Source organism: Pantherophis guttatus, chromosome 18, assembly GCF_059756535.1.
Source record: "Pantherophis guttatus breed Tessera chromosome 18, ASM5975653v1, whole genome shotgun sequence".
Classification (NCBI taxonomy): Eukaryota; Metazoa; Chordata; class Lepidosauria; order Squamata; family Colubridae; genus Pantherophis; species Pantherophis guttatus.
In genome coordinates, this window is record NC_142080.1 from 7,555,982 (window position 1) to 7,580,779 (window position 24,798).

The following is a 24,798-nucleotide window of genomic DNA, read 5'->3' on the forward strand; positions in this document are numbered from 1 at the left end:
GGGGAGGATTTGAACCGGGAGCAGCAGGGCGGAGGTCTTGTAAATGTTCCCCTTGGAAAAAATACGGCTCAGGTGTTTAGGGTCAGCTATGGAAAGAGTCAGCTATGGACGCGGTGGCTCAGGATAAGACGTTGAGGTTGTCGATCGAAAGGTCGGCGGTTCGGCGGTTCGAATCCCTAGTGCGGCGTAATGGGGTGAGCTCCCGTGACTTGTCCCAGCTTCTGCCAACCTAGCAGTTCGAAAGCAGGTAAAAAATGCAAGTAGAAAAATAAGGACCACATTTGGTGGGAAGGGAACAGAGTTTTCCGTGCGCCTTTGACGTTGAGTCCTGCCAGCCACAAGATCACGGAGACATCTTTGGACAGCGCTGGCTCTTCGGCTTTGAAACGGAGATGAGTAGTGCCCCCTAGAGTCGGGAACGACTAGCAAATATGTGCGAAGGGAACCTTTACCTTTTCCTATGGAAAGAGTGGCTTTACTCAATTGTGGCTTTTACAGAAGTTGGGGTAAAGTTATCTGTGTTTTAGGGGAATGGGAGAGTAGAATAGTGCACAGGAGGTGGGTCTACCAGGTTGATCTTGCTCAACTTGGTAGCTAAGTAAGATGAGATGTCACCTGTTCACCTGGGAGATGATCAAACAGAGGTTTCGTTCAACCTTGGCAATGTTACGCCTTGTGGACTTCATGGCTGGCTGAGGAATTCTGGGAGTTGAAGTCCACAAGGCTTAAAGGTTGCCTTACGTTTCTCAACCTTGGCAGGTTTAAGAGGGGTGGACTTCAACTCCCAGAATTCCCTAACCAGCAGGCTTTAAGATGGACTTCGACTCCCAGAATCCCCCAACCAGCATGCTTTAAGATGGGTGGACTTCAACTCCCAGAATTCCCTAGTTACTATGATTTAAGATTGGAAGACTTCAACTCCCAGAATTCCCCAGCCAACCTGCTTTAAGATGGACTTCAACTCCCAGAATTCCCCACTTACTATGATTTAAGATTGGAAGACTTCAACTCCCAGAATTCCCCAGCCAACCTGCTTTAAGATGGACTTCAACTCCCAGAATCCCCCAGCCAGCAGGCTTTAAGATGGATGAACTTCCACTCCCAGAATTCCCCAGCCAACCTGCTTTAAGATGGGTGAACTTCAACACCAGGATGGCTGGAGAATTCTGGGAGTTGAAGTCCACCGATTTTCCAGTCGCCAAGATTGAGAAATCTTATTGGGTAGCCTTCGTCTTACAACTGTTCCTTTAGCGACCATTCAAAGTTCCAACAGCGTTGAAGAAAGTGACGTACGACTTATCCTCGGACTTGTGTCCATCCCTGCATCCCCATGGTCATGTGATTAAAATAGGGCTGCTTGGCAATTGGCATGTATTTACAACGGTGGCAGCCTCCTGCCACCATTTGGGACCTTCCCGCAAGCAAAGTCAATGGGGGCTGGGGGGGAGAGGCTGGATTCGCTTAACGACCACCTGATTCACTTAACCACCAGAACGAGAAAGGTCATAAAATCAGGCACAACTCACTTCACAGCAATGAAAAATCTGGTCCCGATTGTAGGTCGTAAATCAAGGACCCCCTATATATACTTAACCAACTATTTTGGAATGAATGAGTATTCAGGAGTCACTTTAAGAGGTGACTGAAAATAGCCTCGCAGCCTAATTAAATTTGTTCTCCCAAGGTATAAAAAAAATCCTGGGTGGAATTAGAGCATCACGACTAAAAACCGATGTTAATTTGGACCCTGTAAGAAATAATATTTGCCTTTCGAATATTACAAATTCTTCCAGGGGCTAAAGAAAGATTGCGAGCTGTTTATTTTTCTCTTGACTGGCCGAAAATTTTTGCTCTTCTTCCCACTTATAATATTTGAAAGCATCAAACAAACAAATGACTCATCCTTAAATCTGAGTATTTACTGGGGATCGTAAAACAGACATTTCTTTCTGGTTTATTAAAGAAATCGTAGTTGAGTGGCTTCACCCATGATGGCTTGGGACACCGTCGGAAACTGAAAAAGGGCACGGCTGTGTCAGAGCAGAAGTTCTATTTTCCTGCATTTGTCAACTATCGGTAGTTCTTGACTTATGACCAAAATTTGCCATTTGGAAGGAGGGAAGGAAAGAAGATATTGCGGGAAGGAAAGGAGGGAGTAGGAAGACTGTGGGAAGGAAGGGAGGAAGGAAGGGAGGGAAAGCAGGAAGGAAGGAAGGAAGATATTGGGAGGAAGGGAGGGAAAGAAGGAAAGGAAGGAGACATTGTGGGAAGGGAGGGAGGGAGGAAGGAAAGAAGATATTGCGGGAAGGAAAGGGGGTAGGAAGACTGTGGGAAGGAAGAGAGGGAGGGAGGGAAAGAAGGAAGGAAGATATTGTGGGGAGGAAGGGAGGGAAAGAAGGAAAGGAAGGAGACTGTGGGAAGGGAGGGAGGGAAGGAGGAAAGAAGATATTGTGGGAAGGAAAGGAGGGGGTAGGAAGACTGGGAAGGAAGAGAGGAAGGGAAGGAAAGGAGGAAGGAAGATATTGTGAGGAGGGAGGGAGGGAAGAAAACTGGGAAGAGAGAACGGGAGAGAAAGAAGGATGAAGGAGACATGGAAGGAAGGCAGGTATTGTGGGAAGGAAAGGAGGGAGGGAGGAAGACTGGGAAGGAAGAGAGGAAGGGAGAGAAAGGAGGAAGGAGATGTGGGAAGGGAGGGAGGGAGGAAGATATTGTGGGAAGGAAAGGGAGGGAGGGAGGAAGACTGGGAAGGAAGAGAAAGGGAGAGAAAGAAGGATGAAGGAGACATGGAAGGAAGGAAGGAAGGAAGATATTCTGGGAAGGAAAGGAGGGAGGAAGGAAGACTGGGAAGGAACAGAGGAAGGGAGAGAAAGGAGGAAGGAGATGTGGGGAGGGAGGGAGGGAGGGAGGGAGGAAGATATTGTGGGAAGGAAAGGAAGGGAGGAAGACTGGGAAGGAAAAATGAAGGGAGGGAAAGAAGGAAGGAGGAAGATATTGTGGGAAGGGAGAGAAAGAAGGGAGGGAGGAAGGGAGAGAAGGGACGGAAAGAAGGAAGGAAGGAGACATTGTAGGGAGGAAGACTGGGAAGGCAGAGAGAAGGAGAGGAAGGAGGAAGGAGAAATTGTGGGGAGGGAGGAAGGAAGATATTGTGGGAAGGAAAGGAGGGAGGGAGGGAGGAAGACTGGGAAAGAAGAGAGGAAGGGAGAGAAAGGAGGAAGGAGATGTGGGAAGGGAGGGAGGGCGGAAAGAAGGAAGACATTGTGGAAAGGAAGAAGGAGGGAGGAAGACTGGGAAGGAAGGAAGAGGGAGAGAGGGAGGGAGGAAGGAAGGAAGATATTGTGGGAAGGAAAGGAGGGAGGGAGGGAGGAAGACTGGGAAGGAAAGGAGGGAGGGAGGGAGGAAGACTGGGAAAGAAGAGAGGAAGGGAGAGAAAGGAAGAAGGAGACGTGGGGAGGGAGGAAAGGAAGGAAGGTAGTGTGGAAAGGAAGAGGGAGGGAGGAAGACTGAGAAGGAAGGAAGAGGGAGAGAGAGAGAAAAGAAGGAAAGTGGGGGAGGATGGGAGGGTGGAAGGAAGAAAAGTAATAATCCTTGTTAAAAAACTACTAGAAACTTTATTGGAGTATGAGGACAATTAGCATTTTATTAGCATGTTGAGGTAGTCTATTTCTTAGGTTCTTTTCGGTCAAACAGGACAGAATTAGGCAGGATTGGGCACTGAAGGGAACACACAACGAGAGCATTTGTCCAAACCCTTTTCTGGGGAAAGTGTATAAATGTGTGTGTGTGTGTTTGTTTGAGTGTAGGCAGAGATGACAAAAACCCTCCCAAATTGTGCAAGGAAGTGCAAATTGGGGGAAAAAAAACCCCCTCGCCTACGTGATTTGATGCACGCTCCTCTTCTTCTTTTTACAAAACGGTGACAAATGGTGAGAATCTTCCTCTTCATCGACAGCACAGTAAACGTCATTATTTTCTCTCTCTTTCTCTCACACAAACACACACTGACCCCCACACACACAGCCAACGCACAACTTCTCACAACCTCTGGATGTTCAAGGCAGCGGCCCAGGGGTGCAGTACAATTGAGCCAAGGTCTTGCTAAGAGAAGGACCCAGATTTCTGTAGGGGAAAAAAAAAAAAGGAAAAAAATAGAGGCAGGGATCGTTTTAAAAAGCAAATTCCCAGGATAATTAATCCATTTATTCATTAATCCGTCCAATTCACAGGGTGCATCTCTCTTTAACAAATAGAATAACAGAGTTGGAAGGGACCTTTGGAGGTCTTCTAGTCCAACCCCCTGTTATCCAACCTCTTCTTAAAAGACTTCCAGTGTTGGAGCATTCACAAGTTGTTTCACTGAACAGGTAGTCCTTGACTTACGACCATGATGGGAGTTTATGCATCGTAAGTCGTAAGTCATGAGGGTTGCACCAAGGGGTCAGTCACCTACGTGACCCAATTTTATGACGTCGTTTCTTGCAGCGGTCGTTAAGCAAATGCGGAAGTCGTTCAGCAAACCACGGGCGTGGTTTGTTTGGCGGAAAACCTGAAGTCCCGTGATCGACATTGGGAGGCTTGGCAACTGGCGTGTACTTATGACGGATTATATGATAGCTACCTTCCCAACAAGCAACGTCAACGGAGGAAAAGTGGATTCTCTTTTAACGGCCATGTGATTCGCTTAATAACCTCAGTGAATTTGCTTAACAACCGGAGCAAAAAAAAAAGTTGTAAAAATCAGGCACGGCTCACTTAATATGCTCCTTGCTTAGTTCAGGGAGTCCTCGTCTTACGACAGTTCGCTTAGCGACCGTTCGAAGTCACAACGGCACTGGGGGAAAAGGGACCTACGACCGTTTTTCACTTACGACCGTTGCGGCCTCCCTGGGGTCACGTGATCAAAATCCAGACACTTGGCCACTGACTCATCTTTATGATGATTGCAGCTTCACGTGATCCCCTTTGGCGGCCTCCTGACAGTCAGTAGGGGGAGCCAGCTTCGCTTAACGACCGTGTCCCTAACTTGACAATGGCAGTGGTTCACTTAACGACTGCGGCAAGAAAGGTCGTGAAACGGGGCCAAAAAAACTCACTTAACAAACATAAGTTTGTCACATAAGCAACATAAATTTTAGGCTCCATTGTGGTCCTAAGCAGAGATGGGATTCAGCCGGTTTGGGCGAATCAGCTGAATTGTTGAACCGGTAGTTCTGACGACTGGCTGGCCCCACCCCACCCCTCCCAGGAGTCCCCCCGGACCCATTTTGGATCCCAGGTAAATGCAGGGGGCACGTGGAGCCTGGGGAGGTTGAAAATGGGCCCTCCACAGCCCGTTTTTGCTCCCGGGGGGCGTGCAGGAGGCTGAGTGCTGCCTGTCAAAGCCCCTGGCCACACCCACCATGGCCACACCCACCCAGCCCGTCATTAGGGCAGAGAATGGGTTGTTAATTTATTTGAATCCCACCACTGGTCGTAAGTTGAGGACTACCCATATTTAAGGGCGGGGGCTGAGGGAGCTTGTGTAAAGGGGGGAGCGGGAGAAGAGAGGAAAGACCGCCAGCTCTGGCCCTCACCTCTGCAGCTGGCCACACTTGACGGTACTCAGAAGATTCTCCTGGCTTTCTGAATCCGGACACTCGGCGTAAGCCCCCATCAGGCTGAGAATGAAGAAGGTCATCAGCCCCACCGTTGACATGCCAAGGGAAAAAAATCCCTCCATGTTTCATTGTACATGTGAATCTTTCACTTCACCATGAAGGATGCTGGTTTAAACCAGGTTACAGCATGGTCTGTTCCGCCAGTAACCAGCTTCTAAGACAGTGTTTCTCAACCTGGGCAGCTTGAAGATCTCTATGGTGATCTCAACATCATCATCTTTTAACGAACCCATAATCCCTTGTGGGGTGGAGTCTGGGTGACTGAATGGAGCTAGCAGAGTGTTTTACTGGCCGGATGCCCTTCCTGACACCAGAGCGGAGTTTTGTTCAGCAGATAAATTCTCAGTGTGCCCAGAGAGCTCCACCTCTAGGCCACTGCACCACTCCTAGGGTGATCTCAACATCCAGAATAAATAAAGCAATAATACAGAATGTTATTGCTAATACCATATTTTCAAATGCCTAGCTGAAGAATTCTGGGAGTTGAAGTCCATCCATCTTAAAGCATGCTGGCTGGGGAATTCTGGGAGTTGAAGTCCACCCCTATTAAAGCATGCTGGCTGGGGGATTCTGGGAGATGAAGTCCACCCCTCTTAAAGCTTGCTGGCTGGGGGATTCTGGGAGTTGAAGTCCACCCCTCTTAAAGCAGGCTGGCTGGGGGATTCTGGGAGCTGAAGTCCACCCCTATTAAAGCATGCTGGCTGGGGGATTCTGGGAGATGAAGTCCACCCCTATTAAAGCATGCTGGCTGGGGGATTCTGGGAATTGAAGTCCACCCATTTTAAAGTTGTAAAGCTTGAAAAACATCGATCTAAGGTCACCATCATAAACTGATTTTTTTACCATCAGCCAAATTTTAACCCCGGAGAGGTGAAGAACAGAATCTGAGAAAAAAAAAAAAATAACACAGCCAAGCTATTTTCGCTGTTCCCTGCAGTGTAGGGAAAACTACAGATATTCGTTCAGTTCCCACATTATGCGAAATCCAGGTTAACAGAACTAACCACCCCCAGGCCCTCTTCCCCATCTTCATACCTAGTGGGCGTTTTGTATTTTTCCAAAATGGCAGCCGCTTTTTCTCCGCTGAGGCCGCTGACCTGCATCAGTTGCCTTGCGAAGACTTCGTACACCGTCTGTGCCTGGGGAAACGGAAGCGGGAACGGGGTTTAAAAGAAGCGGGTTTGCCGATCGTGTGAACGCAGCTCGCGACCTGGTTCAGCGAGAGGGAATCTGTTTTTTTGGTTAAATATCTGGACTAAAAATTCACGTAGAAATCGGGAGACCCTCAATTCAAATCCTGCCTCGGGCCGGCTTCGAGCCAGCCACGCTCTCTCCGCCCTAGGAAGGAGGCAATGACAAACCAAATTTTAAAAACCCTTCCGAAGAAAACAGTGCAAGGGCTCAAGTCAGCCCGTCAGACCTGACCGAACGAATGAAAACAAAATTAAAAATAAATATTAAGCACCCTGGAAAAGCTGAAAAAATTTCTGACTGGGTTTCGTTGCTCACTAGGTTTGCACTTAGTGCAAATTGGAAAAGCAAGCAGAGAATTGGGTTTTGCTATTTGCAAGTTTTGCTATTCATAGGGCCAGATTCTGATCTAACTTGTTTGTTTTGACTTGTAGATTCCTGGGCTAACAAACCACAATGCTCTGCGAGACGTGGTTTGCAAACGAATCACAGTCAGGATTTGTGGAAAGCTAGGAAATCGGCGATGTGTAATAAACCCATCCTTTTCAGACACAAAAATTCTTTAGGGCCATGATGGCGAACCTGAAGAGGTTGCAGAAAAAAAATGCTTTTAGAAGCCTCTGACGATCAGGCAACTCAGCTGGGATCACCAGAGGCTTTTAAAGGCTTTTTTTCCCCCCTACAGCCTCTTCGGCTGAAGAGTTTGCAGAAAAAAATGCTTTTAGAAGCCTCTGATGATCCCAGTTGAGCTGCGCGATCATCAGAGGCTTTTTTTTTTTTTTTTACTTTTAAAAGCATTTTTTCGCCCGGAGAGGTTGTAGGAAAACATGCTTTTAAAAGTAAAAAAAATAGCCTCTGATGATCGTGCGGCTCAGCTGGGCATGGGGAGAGGCAGGGAATTTTGCCACCGGTTCTCTGAACCACCCAACATCATTGCTACCGGATCGGGCGATCCGGTCCGAACCGGGAGCATTTCACCCCTGCTCCAGAGGCTGACAACAGAGAGGCAGAGGAACAGGAGGAGCCTGTTCCTAGTGCACGCATGCGAAGAGCTGCCAGAAGGCAAAAGCAGCTAAAGCAAAAAGGACGACTCAGGAGTAAGGCCAGGAGATGATTGGCCCCTCCCAGAAGGCTTAAAAGACCAGCAACAGCTCTTGGGCTCTTTGTCGGAAAACAATGTTGATAGTCTTGCTGCATTTCTTTCTTGTCGGCGTCTTCTGCTTTTGAACTTTTGCCAAGAAAAGTCTTTGACAGGTTGCCTAATTAGACCAAGGTTGGTGATAAGGCGGAAGGATTGTGCTATGAAGAATTTGTTTGGAATTAGTTCGGACTACGCTGAGAATGAGTTCATTCTCAGCTGTTCCAATAAAGTCTGGTTGTTTTCGAACTGGTTGCGTCTGATAATACCTACTTGGGCCTGGGTCACAACACGCGCCTTCTGCCAGCCAGCTGATTTTCGGGACGTATGTCGAGGACTATCTGGATTTTTTTTTCTGTTTAATCTGGGATCTTCCACATGGAAAGCAGACATTTTCCTTCTTGAGGTCCTGGATTTTCACTCAAAGGATGCAAATATTCTCACCTTATTCTTAATGGCTCCTTCATTAAACTCAGCAAATGTCAGGAGCCTGCAGGTACCCTCCTTGGGCTGCAGGGGGCGCTCGTCCTCCAGTTCTTGCTTGGTACAGCTCAAAAGCATTTTGTCCTACAGGGGAAAAACAGGAAAAAAAAGTAGTAATTCTTAGAGAGAAACTCCTATCTTTAAACTCGTTTTATCCCCCACCGTTGCTCTGTGTCTTTACAAGCAGTCCTTGACTTACGGCTGGCTTACAGTCGGTCCTTGACTTACGACTTATCCCCTCCCCTCAGGGGAATTTGGGGAGTTGAAGTCCACCTGTCTTACAAGCATGCTCGTTGGGAGTTCTAGGAGTTGAAAGTCTTAAAACGTGTTGGTCTTAAAGGAGCTGAGGTTGAGAAATATTGATTTATACCAAAAAAAAATTGATTCACTTCCCCTGCTTTCTATGAATTTGCATTGGTATCAAAAGCAATTGATAATTGAGAGGGGGAGAGAAGAAGATAAAATATAGTATAGAGTTAGGGTATAAGTATAAGTATAGGGTCTCCTACTTCAGCAGGGGGTTGGACTAGAAGACCTCCAAGGTCCCTTCTGACCTATTCTATTCTATTCTATTCTATTCTATTCTATTCTATTCTATTCTATTCAGAATCCTATTCTATTATTCTATTCCATTCTATTCAGAATCTTATTCAGAATATTCTATTCTATTCAGAATCCTATTCTATTCTATTCTATTCAGAATCCTACTCAGAATCCTATTCTATTCTATTCAGAATCCTATCCTATCCTATCCTATCCTATCCTATCCTATCCTATCCTATCCTATCCTATCTCCATTCTGTTAAAATGATCTCATATTTTAAAGTATTGTTTTAATCAATTTAATTTGATATAGCAAACCCTCATTTTTATTTTCCCCTCATTTTTTTTTACAAGAAATCTGTAGAAATAGGCTTGGCTGATGAGCATTGCATCTGATCCAAAACTAGGCAATTGTCCTTGACTTACAACAGTTCTATTTAGTGTCTGTTGTGAAGTTACAACGGCACTGGGAGAAAAAAAAGTGACTTAAAACTGGAAGGTTTCACACCCAAAGTTAGAAGTCTTAATGCTGAAGTAAAAAAAAAAAAAGAGGCTAGTCCTCATGAGGGTCGAGTCCATATTGCATCAAACTTACCCCGTACTGTCTGGTCAAATGACGGGTCATGATGGTCAGATATGCAGCAGATTCCCGAATGTCACCGGTACGTTTGACAAAGAAGCCATCGATCACCTGCGGGAAATACAGATGATTGATGATGACATGGGCACCTCTAAGTGATGTCCCTCAAAACCTCTCCGGAGATACAATTAATGCAGCTAAAAGGAACAAGTTAAAAGAAGAAGCAATAACTGGGGCCAGATTTAGGGTCAGAATAACAGAGTCGGAAGGGACCTTGGAGATCTTCTAGTCCAACCCCCTGCAGGAAATCCTATACCAGTGCTGGCGCACGCTGGTCAGCTGATTTTCTAGCCTTCCGGGCCGACCGGAAGTCGGGAAACTAACCGTTTCCAGCCTCTGGAATACCTCCGGTAGGGTGGGGAAGGCTGTTTTTGCCCTCCCCAGATTCCAAGAAAGCTTCTGGAGCCTGGGAAGGGCGAAAAATGGGACTACTGGGCCCACTTTGCCATTGTGTGCCAAAAGCGGGGGGGGGGGGGGTTTGCACTGTGCCATTGTGTGTGCGGGGGTGGGTGGGGCACATTGAATTATAGGTGTGGGCACGCGCACCCGCGACCCCCCCCACACTCCCTCTCGCTTTTGGCACGCGACAGCAAAAAGGTTAGCCATCACTGCCATTGGTTCACCGTCTGAGTGGAGCCTGAGTGGTGCAGTGGACTAAACTACTGTTAAAGTAGTATTTAGCTGCCAGCTGCCTGCAATTACTGCAAGTTCGAATCTCACCAGGCTCAAGGTTGACTCAGCCTTCCATCCTCTCGAGGTAGGTAAAATGAGGACCCGGATTGTGGGGGGCAATAAGCTGACTCTGTATAAAAAAGAACACTGCTTGGGGGCGGGGGGGGGGGAAAGCCCTAGTAAGCAAGTATACACAAAAGGATGAAGGCTATTGGTTAACGCATTGTAAGCCGCCCTGAGTCTCCGGAGAAGGGCGGCATATAAATCGAACTAATAATAACTAATAAATAAATCATGGCCTTATACCATTTCACACAAATGGCTATCCAATCTCTTCTTGAAAACTTCCAGTATTAGAGCACCCACAACTTCTGGTGGCAAGCCGTTCCACGGGTTAATTGTTCTCCCAGTGAGGAAATTTTTCCTCAGTTCTAGGTCCTTGATTAGTTTCCATCCATTGCTTCTTGTTGTTGCCTTCAGGTGCTTTGGAAAACAGGTGGATCCCCTGTTCTTCGCGGCAGCCCCTCAAATGTTGGAAGATGCCATCATGATGTCACTCCTGGTCCTTCTTTTTACTAGACTAGACATACCCAATTCCTGCAACCCATTCTTTATATATTTTAGCCTCCAGTCCCCTAATTCTCTTTGTTGCTTCCGGAGTTTGAGACACAAGGATTCACCTTCGCAGGTGAGCCTCACCTGAGTATTGATAATGGCTTGTTGCAGAGTCTTTTCGGGAAGACTGAGATGCTGCGCGGAATTCGCGTCTTCTACCAGGTAGATGGGGTGGGAAAGACCGCACTGCCGCAGGCGGAACTGGATTCGAGACATGACAAAGGAAGGAGGGAGGGGTGGATAGATGGTTAGGAACCAGAGATTAAATCATGAATGGAAGGCGAACAGGTAACCCTCTCAACCTCACCTGGAACTGGAAGATCTATTGCTAAGAGATGTTAAGAAAAGTCATCATGTGACCCTGACTGCTTCAACAATCTTTTTTTGCCATGGTTGTTAAGCGAATCACTGCAATAAACTGAACTGACTACCATACAGATAGTCCTCGATTTACAATGGTTCGTTTAATGTCCGTTTGAAGTTACAACGGCACTGAAAAAAGCAGGGTTCCGGATGCCCTAACTAAATCATGAGCTTCGAGCCAAGCTTCAAAAGAAATCCAGTTATTTATTAGGAGCTTCATGTCGGCACGTTCCCAAGTGAAGCCAGCTCTGACCCTACGTAATTTACGCCCCAAGTCACTCCCCTCTGCCTGCTGTAGGTAACTCTGGGAGACAGCCTTGAGAGAGATAAGCATGGAATGTGCACCTGTCTTTGGCTGCTGTGCCATTTTGCCCGTTTCCCATCCCCCCTGGCCTATGGCAACTCGAGAGCGGGCCAGGGATGCTTTGTGAGTTGGCAAGCGACTTAGGACCGTTTTTCACACTTTCACACATTTGGATGCTTGACAACTGACTCATAGTTATGACGGTTGTAGCGTCCCCAGGGCAGGGTTGGCGTGATCCCTTTTTGCGACCTTCTGAAATGCAAAGTAACAACCGGGTTACTAACTTATCGACTGCAGTGATTCACTTAACAACAGAGGCAAGAAAAGTTGTAAAAGGAGGCAAAATTCACTTAATAAGTGTCTCACTTAATAACAGAAATTTTGGGTTCAGTTGTGGTCGTACGTCCAGGACTACCTGTACTGGAAATCTAATTTTTCGATAAAACCGAGAAAAACACATTTGAGGTGTGATGCAAATCCATGCCTTAAATGATAGCAAAGGAACTGATTTCTACATCAAATTTTAAATTCCTTCCTGATTCTATCAAATCCGGAATTAGGAGGACGCGGTGGCTCAGGGGCTAAGACGCTGAGCTTGTCAATCAAAAGGCCGGGAGTTTGGCGGTTCGAATCCCTAGTGCTGCCGCGTAACGGGGTGAGCTCCCATGACTTGTCCCGGCTTCTGCCAACCTAGCAGTTCGAAAGCAGGTAAAAAATGCAAGTGGAAAAATAGGGACCACCTTTGGTAGGAAGGGAACAGCGTTCCGTGCGCTTTTGGCATTGAGTCATGCCGGCCACGTGACCACGGAGACGTCTTCGGACAGCGCTGGCTCTTCGGCTTTGAAACGGAGATGAGCAGCACCCCCTAGAGTCGGGAACGACTAGCACATATGTGCGAGGGGAACCTTTTTACCTTACCTTTTGTTCCCGAAAGCGACCGTCAATGATGCTACCGCATAAATCCGGCATCCGTTTCCGTTCCACCACGTAGTCTAAAACCAGCTCACGAACCGTGGTTGGTGGCAGCTCCTCTGAAAAAAAGGGAGATTAGAACAAGATTTTATTCTGAGGGGAAGTAAGTGCGTGGCGTTCTCCATTTAGGAATAAACGTTTAGGTTCACCCCACCCCACCCCACCCCTTGGCCAGGAATTCTCTCACCCACCTGCCACACGGGGACCCCTCTCTCTGGCCACCCAGAGGAAATCGCCGACGTGGAGCTTCCGGATGCTAAACGGGACGTGGTGACGTTGAAGTTCGCGCACCAGCTCCTGTTTACGCGATGCGGGGCCGCTGAAAGCGAGAGGGGGGAAAAGGCGCTTTTCACAAACTATTTCAAAGGGGAATTACTTCTTTCCCCTCACCACCTGAAGTGGGGTCCTTGTTTCCTTGCAGACGTTTCGTGACCAATCCAGAGAACATCATCAGTAATAAAAGAGGAGGAGGGGGAGAAGGAGGAAGAGGAGGAGGAGGAATGTGGGGTCCTTGGTGGTCTCTGAGCCTGATGGTTTTCTTGCAGACGTTTCATGACCCAGCTGGGTAACATCATCAGTGCTAGAAGGGAGTTTGTGAAGTGGAGGAGGTGGAAGAGGAGGAGTCAGGGGAGGGAAAGAGAAAGAGAGAAAGAGACACAGAGAGAGAGAGAAAGACAGGAAGGAAGGAAGGAAGGAAGGAAGGAAGGAAGGAAGGAAGGAAGGAAGGAAGGAAGGAAGGAAGGAAAAAGAAGGAAGGAAGGAAGGAAGGAAAGGAAAAAAGGAAGGAAGGAAGGAAGGAAAGAGAGAGACAGAAAGAAAGAAACAAACAAACAAAGAAAGAAAGAAAAAAGGAAGGAAGGAAGGAAGGAAGGAAGGAAGGAAGGAAGGAAGAAAGAAAGAAAGAAAGAAAGAAAGAAAGAAAGAAAGAAAGAAAGAAAGAAAGAAAGAAAGAAAGAAAGAAAGAAAGAAAGAAAGAGGAAAAAATGTGAGGGTCCTTGGTGGTCTCTGAGCTTGGTGGCTTTTTGCAGGCGTTTCATGACCCAACTTGGTAACGTCATCAATGCTAGAAGGGTTGTGCAGGGAGGAGGAGGAGGAGGAGGAGAATGAGGAAGAATATTGGTTCTTGATGGTCTCTGAGCTCTGTTTCCTTGCAGACAGTTCAGGACCCAACTAGGGAACATCATCAGTGCTAGAAGGAGGGGAGGGGAGGGAGGGGAAGAGGAAGAGGTAGCAATCAGATTAAGTTGAAAGAGTTGGAAGGGACCTTGGAGGTCATCTAGTCCAACCCCCTGCCCAAGCAGGAGACCCTGCCTACACCATTTCTGACAGATGGCAGTCCAGTCTCTTCTTGAAAGCTTCCAGGGATGAAGCTTCCACAACTTCCGAAGGCAGCTTCTGTTCCATGGATTGATTGTTCTCACTGACAGAAAAATTATCCTTATTTCCAGGTTGAATCTCTCCTTGATCACTTTCCATCCATTCTTCCTTGTCTGGCCTTCGGGTGCTTTGGAAAATAGCTTGACCCCCTTCCTCCTCTCTGTGGCAGCCCCTCAAATATTGGAAGATGCTCTCCTGTCTCCCCTGGTCCTTCTCTTCACTAGACCAGCCAGGCCCAGTTCCTAAAACCCCCATACGATGTAGTTTTAGCGTCGTGGCTCCTTACCCTGTGGTCTCGATGAAATCCACGCAAAGAATCACCTCAAAATGTCCAGGTTGCAGAACAAACTGGGGCCTCGACAGGCCCGAGTTCGGCCCTTCGCAGCTTGATCTAGAATGACAAAAAAAAAAAAAAAACCAACAGAGATGTGATAGCTGGGCCAGGTGAAATTTTAAGGAGTCCTTGTCTTACGACTGCAATAGAAACCTGCCCGCTAGGGCCGTTCCATCGTGAGGACCGTGAAATGGGTCACCGCGTCGCTGACCCAATATGACGGCCTTATTTTTTGTAGTCGTTTTTAAGCAAAATCGCTACCGCGGTGAAGTGAATCTGCCGTCGTTAAGCGAACGCCACGGACGTTAAAGCGAAACCCGTGGTTTGGTTCTGGAGCGGGTTTTTTTTGGCCGATAAACCGTGGGAATTTTTGGAATGGCATTTTTAACAACCGTAATATGGAAATTCTTTGCCGTGGAAATTAGGGTTCCAGTTGTAAGTCGTAAGTAGAGGATTACCTGTATTGTATTCCTCGACTTACGACCGCAATAGAAGCCTGCCCACTAGGGTCGTTCCGTCATGACGACTGTAAAATGGGTCACCATGTCATTGACCCAATGTTACGGCCTTTTTTTTGTAGTCATTTTTAAGCAAAATCACTACCGCGGTGAAGTGAATCCAAAGAATAAATAATCGTAACCTTACTATGCTTGGCAGAATGCCCAGAAGCAATTTGCAGGAAACAGATAAGAGAACTAAGATCAAGACGCGAAGGAGAGTGAACGAAGTTGTTCCCTGCAAATTGCCTCAGTCATTGTTCTTCCTTAAATAGGCTAAGGGAGTGGCCAATTAGCCACAACATAAGCGAATGCCACGGACGGTAAAGCGAACCCGTGGTTTGATTTTGGACCAGTTGTTTTTTTTTGACCATGGAAATTTTTGGAATGGCATTTTTTAACGATCGTAATATGGAAATTTTTTGCCGTGGAAATTCCGGTTCCAAGTTGTAAGTCGTAAGTGGAGGATTAACCTGTATTTGCTGGCGGAGCTGCTGTCTGAATTTTCTGAGCCCAATGAGCTTCCGTCGTTTTCCTCCAAAAGCACAATGGTTCCTCCAGTTTGGGGGGCTGTGGCTTTTGGGGGGCTGGAATTGTTTTCCTTCAGCTCTTCGGAGGCCCTCAGCTCCCGGGCTACATTTAGCCCTGCTTCGGTCAGAGAATATCTGGTGGGGAAAAGTTCGCAAGTCAAAATAGGTTTTTTGGGGGGCCAGTTCTCTTGAAATCGCTACCCTCAAACCGCCCCTGCCAATTTTAGCCTTCAGAATTTTTAAACTTTGAGTTTCTCACTTTTGACGTGTACGTTGGGACCTTGTTCTTCATTCTGTTTTGAACTGGGCTTACAAGGTTTTTAGGTATTACGTTATGGTAAAACCACCCAGAGTCACTTAAGGAGAGTTGGGTGGCGTAGAACTTTAAGAAATAAAATTAATTAAAATTAAATCAAGGGGGAATAAACATAGGGGGAATAAATTTGCCTAAGGCAAATTTAACCCTAGATTGGGGCTTTTCTCATGATGGAATCACTGAAAAATCTTCTTGAGGGTTTAAAAAGCTCCCTCCATCGATCCATTCATCCATCCATCTTTCCATCCATCCTTCCATCCTTTATTCCATCCATCCATCCTTCCATCCATCCATCCATCCATCCTTCCTTCCTTCCATCCATCTATCCATCCATCCTTCTTTCCTTCCTTCCTTCTATCCTTCCTTCCTTCTTTCTCTTTCCTTCCTTCCATCCATCCTTCCATCCATCCATCCATCCATCCATCCTTCCTTCCTTCCATCCATCCATCTATCCATCCATCCTTCTTTCCTTCCTTCCTTCTATCCTTCCTTCTTTCTCTTTCCTTCCTTCCATCCATCCTTCCTTCCTTCCATCCATCCATCCTACCTTCCATTCCTCCTTCCTTCCTTCCATCCATCCATCCTTCTTTCCTTCCATCCTTCCTTCCTTCTTTCCTTCCATCCATCCATCCTTCCATCCATCCATCGTTCCATCCACCCTTCTTTCCTTCCATCCATCCATCCTTCCATTATGCATCCTTCTTTCCTTCCTTTCTTCCTTCTATCCTTCCATCCTTCTTTCTTTCCTTCCATCTATCCTTCCTTCCTTCCTTTCTTTCCCTCCCTCTTTCCTTCCATCCATCCATCCATCCTCCATCCTTCCTTCCTTCCATCCTTCCTTCCTTTCTTTCCTTTCCTTCCTTCCTTCCTTCCTTCCATCCATCCTTCCTTCCATCCATTCATCCTTTCTTCTTTCCATCCATCCATCCATTCATCCTTTCTTCTTTCCTTCTTTCCTTCCTTCCATCCATCCATCCATCCATCATTCACCTCCCCATTCTCTCTTGGACATATAAGCATAGATTGTCAACAACTGCTTTTAACTCTATTAAACCAGAACCTCTCTCCAAGTTCAAGGAGACCGATCGGCTGCAGTAGATTCTCCTCCCCTCCCAACTCTTTAGTACAACATAATCAACCTGGCTGGAATGTTGGTCTTGAGGACTAGCTCCTTGCGAATCAGAGTGCTGACAGCAGACCAGGCGGTGTTCTTACTTCCAGGATCAGCCTGTAATGGAGGAATCAGCAGGAGAATGGCTAGCCTAAATAGCAATAGAATACAATATCATACAGTAATGCTATTCCTGTCATCAATCAAGTCAGTTTGGTCTAGTGGTTAAGGCATCAGGTTAGAAACTGGGAGATGGTGAGTTCTAGTTCCACCTTAGGCATGAAACCAGGATGAGTGACTTTGGGCCAATCACCAGGAGACGGTGAGTTCTAGTTCTGCCTTAGGCATGAAAACTGATTGGATGACTTTGGGCCAATCATTTGAGCCAGTCACACTCTCTCAGCCCTAGAAAGCAGGCAAAGGCAAACTGAGACACCTTACCAAGAAAATTGCAGGGACTAATCCAGGCAGCCACCAGGAGACAAAAACTGACTTGAAAATGCACGCATACAAAGAATCGATCTTCAATAAATTTCACTATTTGGTGCAATAACAAGCAGGGAGAGGATCAGCTTACCAGAAAAAAGGATTTATCGCAGAGAGGCTGTGCAGTTTTCTGCAGTTCTGGTTTGGTCAGGTAGCCCCGGGACTCAGGTTTCTAAGAAAGAAATCCCCAAAAAACAAACATTCAACACACAACCTCCAGCTCCGTTTCCTTGTTTCTGCGTTCGAGTCTAAATTCGCCCCGTTTCAACTTCTCAAGCTCACAGGCAGCGCGCAATTATTCTCCGCTTTTCAGAAGTCTTCAAAAATGGTGCTACGCATCTCCTAACGTTCCCCCCAAATCTTCCACCACCCCAATTTTGATCATGCGATGGTGGGAATGCCGTAACGGTTGTTAACTGCGAGGACTGGTTGTTGGTCTTTTTTTTTCCAGGGCCTTTCTAACTTTCTAAATGGTCGCTAAAACAAAACGGTTGCAAGTCGAGAACTATCTCTAAGTAGAGCTAGTTTGCAACCAGCTGATGGAAGGCCGAAAATGTTTCTGCAGAGGGACGGGGTTGGCATCGGATGTATCTTACCGTGGCGTTGTGATAGAGTGCCAACAGTACTGCGTACGCTGGAGATCGCCGAGTTGGCATGTAACCCCGGGCCCGATGCCGTGGAACGCTCTGCTTTTTCTGCAAATGAAAATAATAATAATAATAATCAGGCGTGGTCTTTTTGGATAGTTGGTGGGAGTTGTTATCATTGTTATTTCTCCCACAGCCAGATGTTTAGACTGTAGTTGGCACTTTCGTCCCTCTATCTATTTAGAACCAACCTAGGATTAAGGAGAAATTTCCTGACGATGAGAACATCGATCTGGAACGAGCTCCCCCCGGAGATACGGAGGATCCCGGATCTGCGCACCTTCCGTCGCGCGCTTAAGACTTTTTTATTTCATCAAGCTGGCCTGGCCTAAATCTTCTCCCCTTTTTAAAATGTAAATTTTAATTTGTTTTAAATTATGGGGTATTTTAAATTCGTTCAGCCAAATTATTTAATTCGTTTTTATTTATTTTAAATTTTTGCATTTATGTGTTTTTATCTTGTGGCTGTTCGCGGTATAGAAATTTAACAAAATAAATATAAATAAATAAATAAATCGAGTTGGCCATGCCCAAACAGTCACATGCCCACCTAGCTATGCCCATCCAGGTGGTCATTAGGCAGACCATATTAGTGGTCCGTGGGATTTAAAATTATGAATTTAGGGGTCCCTGAGGTCCGAAAGGTTGGTGACCCCTGATCTAGTCCAACCCTTCGCCCAACTGTGATCAAGAGGTGCTCATTACAGAAGATATTATATGGATTACAAGCCTAAAGTCTTTTTAAGAAGATTTTATTTACATAAGGGAATATTTTTTAGGGGAGTGGGCAGAAGAATAAAGATATTAAGATTTATTAAGTATGGTAGTCTTGTAGGAAAGTGGGTGGAGACAGGTTAGTTTATTGATTGTTTAGTTTAAGAAAAGGGATATTATGTTTAGATATGAATATATGTAAAAGATTTGAGTTAAGAGATATAACGATGAGGGTGAAGGAAATGGGTAGACTATGAACTGAATAAATGTTAAATTAGGATTTATTATATAGTTTTATAGCGGAAGGTTGTTTTGAAATGTTAGATTAATATATATAAAAGATTTGATTTATTATTATGCTAAATTAGGAGTTATTATATAATGTTATAGTAGAATGTCATTTTGAAATGTATAGTATAAGGGGGATATGATAATTTTATTAGAAATAAAGGGTCAGTATATGGGGATGGAGTAAGGGGATGGTAAAGTATTATATAATCTGTTATGAATTTGGGTTTTATTATGAAGAAGTCACAGGGGGAGGGGAGGGGGAGGGGGGTTAGGGAGGAGGGAAAAAAAGGGGGGGGGGAATTGTATTTGAAGAGGTGCTCCGATTATTTTCGGGTTGCATGTAAGATGCCCGTTGTCGTTATAAAATTTATTTGCCGCCCATTTCGGGGTTCGGCGACTCCGAGATCTCTCCTCCCCTCTGTCCATCGCAAATTACCTACATGCTCAAAATGTTGCAAACATCTCCAAAACGAATGGATGAACGTAATCCATACCGACGTTCTCACCTTTGACTGTTGCTCTTGACGTTGGACTGGCTCTAGAGACGACAGGGAAGGTTGTGACGCTGGCCTATCGTCGCTGTCAGTTTGATCGTCAACATCTTCACAACTTTTGCAAGGAGACGTTGGGATTGGCCCACCTGGAATGCCTGAAAAACGGGCAAAAAAAAAAAAAAAAAAGCCTCGAAACGGACCGAAAAAATTCTTTCAACTGAGCTTCTGAGCTTTGAGGTATATCATTTTTATTCAAGCTTTTTAAAAGGAAGATTAAAAATGGACACAAATTACCGTATTTTTCAGACTATAAGATGCAGCTAAATTTAGAAGAGGAAAACAATAACAAAAAGGTTTTGGCCTCCCTTTTTGGGGGCCTTTTCCAGACTTTTTTCGGCCTGTTTTCAAGGCTTTTTTGGCCCATTTCCGAGGCTTATTTTGGCCCGTTTTTGGGACGTTTTTGGCCTGTTTTCGAGGCTTTTTTCGGCCCGTTTTCAGAGCTTTTTTGGCTGGTTTTCGGGGCTATTTTTGGCCCGTTTTCAAGACTTTTTCCAGCCCATTTTTGGGGAAAAAATGGGCTGGAAAAAGTCTTGAAAACGGGCCAAAAATAGCCCTGAAAACAGGCCAAAAAAAAGCCTTGAAAACGGGCCGAAAAAAGCCAAAAAGTGAGCCAAAAGAAGTGCAGAAAATAGGCCGGAAAAAGCCTTGAAAACGGGCTGAAAAAAGCCGCGAAAACAGGCCAAAAAAGTCCCCAAAACAGGCCAAAAAAACCCTCAGAAACAGGCCAAAAAAGCCCCGAAAACAGGCCAAAAAAAGCTGGCGGGTAGGCGGAGCTTTGGCAATATTTGGTCTATAAGACGCACAGACATTTTCACCCCCTTTTGGGAGACAAAAAACTGCACCTTATAGTCTGAAAAATACAGTAATTTAGGTAGTCCTCGACTTATGACTACAATTGAGCCCAAAGGTTCTGTCGCTAAAGGAGGCATTGGTTAAGTGAGCTTTGCCGCATTTTTTCAGCCTTTCTCGCCACGGTTGTTAAGTGAATCTGGCTTCCCCATGGACTTGGCTTGTCAGAAGGCCGCAAAAGGGAATCACGTAATCCTGGGCCACTGTGACCGTCATAAATACGAGTCAGTTGCCAAGTTTTTAAATTTTGATCACCTGACCATGGGGATATTGCAACGGTCATAGGTGCGAAAACGCTCACAAGTCCCTTTTTTCAGTGTCGGCGTAACTTCGAACGGTCACTAAGCGAACCGTTGTAAGTCGAGGACTACCTGTACTCCTTCAAGTAATATTTCACAAGTATGTAATTGATTCTTAATAAGGTTCACATTAAACTGTCACTGAGCCCAGAATTACGGACTAAGTTGTCCTCCTGGTCATTAAATGTGTCCCCCTGTCATCCTGATTTTATAAGTTTTTGGGTTTTTTTTGGCAACAGTCATTAAGCGAACCGTTTTTCATAATGGGTATTTTTTTGCCAGAAAGTCAAAATTAAAGCGGACAAAATCCACCCATCGCGATCAAGCGAGGCTGCAGTCAGCCATAAAGGTTGCCGAACGCCCCGAATCAGTGGTGGGTTGCTCCCGGTTCAGTCCGGTTCTTGCGAACCAGTAGGAAAAGCAGCAGGAGGCTCCGCCCACCCGCCCGGACGTCATCATGGATGATCTGCGGATGCGCAGAAGCACTCCCGCTGCGAACCAGTAGTAAAGGTAAGTAGAACCCACCCCTGCCCCAAATGCAATTCCGTGAACACGGCAACGGGATTCTCCTGTCCGAATTTGGGTCATAAGTAGCCTGGCGTGGGGTCCTAGCGAACGGCCGCTAAGCAGCCAGTCGTAAGTTGAGAACTACCTGTAGGGATCACAGGCCCCTCTCCTTCCATACCGGCCGGCGCTGTACCGTCCTGGCTGCTGCGGTATCTCTCCAGCTGTTCATCCAGCTGATGGCAGATCTTCTCCCCGAAATACATAAGGATCCGAGCCTCGCGGCCACTGCGCAGAGGGAGGGGGTATTTGTGGAGGGAGCTCAGGGCCTGTGTACGACAAAGAGAGAGAGACTTTCTAGATAATTGTGATCAGTTAAGGATCGCTAAAATTGTTCCTGGTTAGTGCTTCGAAGCAGCTGGCTTCCTTACACTATCAATGAGGTGGAATGGAATAGAGTAGAGTAGAGTAGTTCCTTAAACTATCAATGAGGTGGAGTGGAGTGGAGTGGAGTGGAGTAGAGTGGAGTAGAGTAGAATAGAGTAGAGTGGAGTACAGTAGTTCCTTAAACTATCAATGAGGTGGAATGGAATAGAATAGAGTAGAGTAAGTAGAGTACAGTAGTTCCTTAAACTATCAATGAGGTGGAATGGAATAGAGTAGAGTAAAGTAGAGTAGAGTAGTTCCTTAAACTATCAATGAGGTGGAATGGAATAGAATAGAGTAAAGTAGAGTAGAGTAGTTCCTTAAACTATCAATGAGGTGGAATGGAATAGAATAGAGTAGAGTAAAGTAGAGTAGAGTAGTTCCTTAAACTATCAATGAGGTGGAATGGAATAGAATAGAGTAGAGTAAAGTAGAGTAGAGTAGTTCCTTAAACTATCAATGAGGTGGAATGGAATAGAATAGAGTAAAGTAGAGTAGAGTAGTTCCTTAAACTATCAATGAGGTGGAATGGAATAGAATAGAGTAGAGTAAAGTAGAGTAGAGTAGTTCCTTAAACTATCAATGAGGTGGAATGGAATAGAGTAGAGTAGAGTAGAGTAGAGTAGAGTAGAGTAGAGTAGAGTAGAGTAGAGTAGTTCCTTAAACTATCAATGAGGTGGAATGGAATAGAATAGAGTAGACTAGAGTAGAGTGGAGTAGAGTAGTTCCTTAAACTATCAATGAGGTGGAATGGAATAGAATAGAGTAAAGTAGAGTAGAGTAGTTCCTTAAACTATCAATGAGGTGGAATGGAATAGAATAGAGTAGACTAGAGTAGAGTGGAGTAGAGTAGTTCCTTAAACTATCAATGAGGTGGAATGGAATAGAATAGAGTAAAGTAGAGTAGAGTAGTTCCTTAAACTATCAATGAGGTGGAATGGAATAGAATAGAGTAGAGTAAAGTAGAGTAGAGTAGTTCCTTAAACTATCAATGAGGTGGAATGGAATAGAATAGAGTAGAGTAAAGTAGAGTAGAGTAGTTCCTTAAACTATCAATGAGGTGGAATGGAATAGAATAGAGTAAAGTAGAGTAGAGTAGTTCCTTAAACTATCAATGAGGTGGAATGGAATAGAATAGAGTAGAGTAAAGTAGAGTAGAGTAGTTCCTTAAACTATCAATGAGGTGGAATGGAATAGAATAGAGTAGAGTAAAGTAGAGTAGAGTAGTTCCTTAAACTATCAATGAGGTGGAATGGAATAGAATAGAGTAAAGTAGAGTAGAGTAGTTCCTTAAACTATCAATGAGGTGGAATGGAATAGAATAGAGTAGAGTAAAGTAGAGTAGAGTAGTTCCTTAAACTATCAATGAGGTGGAATGGAATAGAATAGAGTAGAGTAAAGTAGAGTAGAGTAGTTCCTTAAACTATCAATGAGGTGGAATGGAATAGAGTAGAGTAGAGTAGAGTAGAGTAGAGTAGAGTAGAGTAGAGTAGAGTAGAGTAGAGTAGAGTAGAGTAGAGTAGAGTAGAGTAGTTCCTTAAACTATCAATGAGGTGGAGTGGAGTGGAGTGGAGTAGAGTAGAAGAGAGAAAAGAAGAGAAGAGAAGATAGTTGGAAGGGACCTTGGAGGTCTTCCAGTCCAACCCCGTGCTTAGGTAGTAAACCCTACACCACTTAATACATTTTTAACTTCATGATTCATAAGCAGTCGTCTATGTATCACTATTATTATATTAGCCCTGTCATTATTATGAATAACGAAGATCAACACATTATTAATTATTGGCTTAACGGTATTAATATAACCACGATGACCAATTTGCAGTACCGATCTAATTAATAGGCTAATTAAAACACAAATGGTTACGCTAGTCTCACTTACACTCCAAATTCTGCTCTTATTAAGTGAACTGTACTAATAGATATGCTAATTCCTGCATAATTGATTGCTATACTAACAACTACTGTAAAGGACCTTGTACCAAAAGCTGCGCTAATTATTGCATTTTTATTATCATTATTTATTTTCCTAATAATTATTCTAATTACTATTATATTAAGAGTTTTGCTTATATTATTCTGCAGCCTTAATAGGAAATCTGTCCCAAGAGAAGCATTCCTTGGAGGCGGGGCTTGCCGCGGTGGGAGGGGCTTGCCGCGGTGGGAGGGGCTTACGCGTTCATAGGCGCGTTGGCTCTTGAGGCGTCCGTTTTCTGCGGCCTGGTCGCGCCATTCCTCCAACCATCGCGTAAATAAAGGATTCGGGCCTTCCTGCGGCGGTTTCGGCATTTTTAGAAGGCCGCCGCCGGCTTTTTTATCCTCCGGTTTCTTTTCTTTTCGCGCTCTCGTTCTTTTAAAAACGGAAAATCATCGAGTTTTTTTTGCACCAAAGAGTTGCAGGCGGGCAGAGCGGCTGTCCGTTGAAGCAGCGGCGCAGGCGCAGTTTGTTCTCTGATTGGGCGGCGCAGGCGCAGTTCGTCCGTGGTGCTTCTTCGGAGGAAGCCATAGAGATAGAAAATATAGAGAGGTCCTTACTGAGTTCAGCAATGCTCCAAATTGCTTTTTGCAGAGAATATACTACAAAATTCAATATTTTACTGCGAATGGCCCATCTGTATATAAAGCAAACTATACAATAAAAGCATTACAAATCCCTCTTTAATTTTCCTCTCCAGTCTTACCTGGAATATTTTAAATCAGTGTTTTTCAATCTTTAGGATGTTATATAGACTTCAGTTCCTAGAATTCCCAAGCCAGCATAATCACATTACAGCAGGGCATTCTGGGAAACAGACACTTGGTAATTATTTCAGGCTCTTCCATCAGTGTTTCTCAAACCTCTGCAACTTTTAAGATGAATGGATTTTGACTCCCAGAATTCCCAAACCAGCGTGGGAATTTTAGGGGTTGAGTCACACTTTTAAGGCATGTTGGCTGGGGAATTCTGGGAGTTGAAGTCCTTAAAGTTGTCAAGATTAAAAAAATACTAGCCTAGAGGGATGTACAATATTTATGATGGGCAACTGTTTTAAGATTTCTAGGGAATAGAATAGAATAGAAAATAGAATAAATAGAATAGAATTATAATAGAGAATAGAATAGAATAAATAGAATAGAATAAGAAATAGAATAGAATAGAATGAATAGAATAGAATAGAATAGAATAGAATAGAATAAGGAATAGAATAGGATTAGGAATAGAATGAATGGAATGGAATAGAATAGAATACAATATAGAAGTACAAAATAGAATAAATAGAATAGAATTAGAATAGAATGAATAGAATA

General features: G+C 45.0%; 1 protein-coding gene across 1 annotated transcript; it reads right to left on the reverse strand.

The window, feature by feature from the left end:
* Window positions 1–3,607: 3,607 nt before the first annotated feature.
* Window positions 3,608–23,987, reverse strand: MUS81 (MUS81 structure-specific endonuclease subunit). Its single transcript, XM_087880946.1, has 16 exons — window positions 23,686–23,987; window positions 21,233–21,413; window positions 19,385–19,527; window positions 17,823–17,921; window positions 17,318–17,398; window positions 16,769–16,857; window positions 15,257–15,448; window positions 14,239–14,343; window positions 12,767–12,894; window positions 12,522–12,634; window positions 11,021–11,137; window positions 9,605–9,700; window positions 8,428–8,550; window positions 6,690–6,793; window positions 5,571–5,654; window positions 3,608–4,116 (listed from the first exon to the last, which is right to left on the reverse strand). Exons 1-16 carry the CDS (start codon window positions 23,797–23,799, stop codon window positions 4,050–4,052), a joined length of 1,836 nt encoding a protein of 611 aa, XP_087737072.1. The 5' UTR covers window positions 23,800–23,987; the 3' UTR covers window positions 3,608–4,049.
* Between the last annotated feature and the right edge of the window lie 811 nt (window positions 23,988–24,798).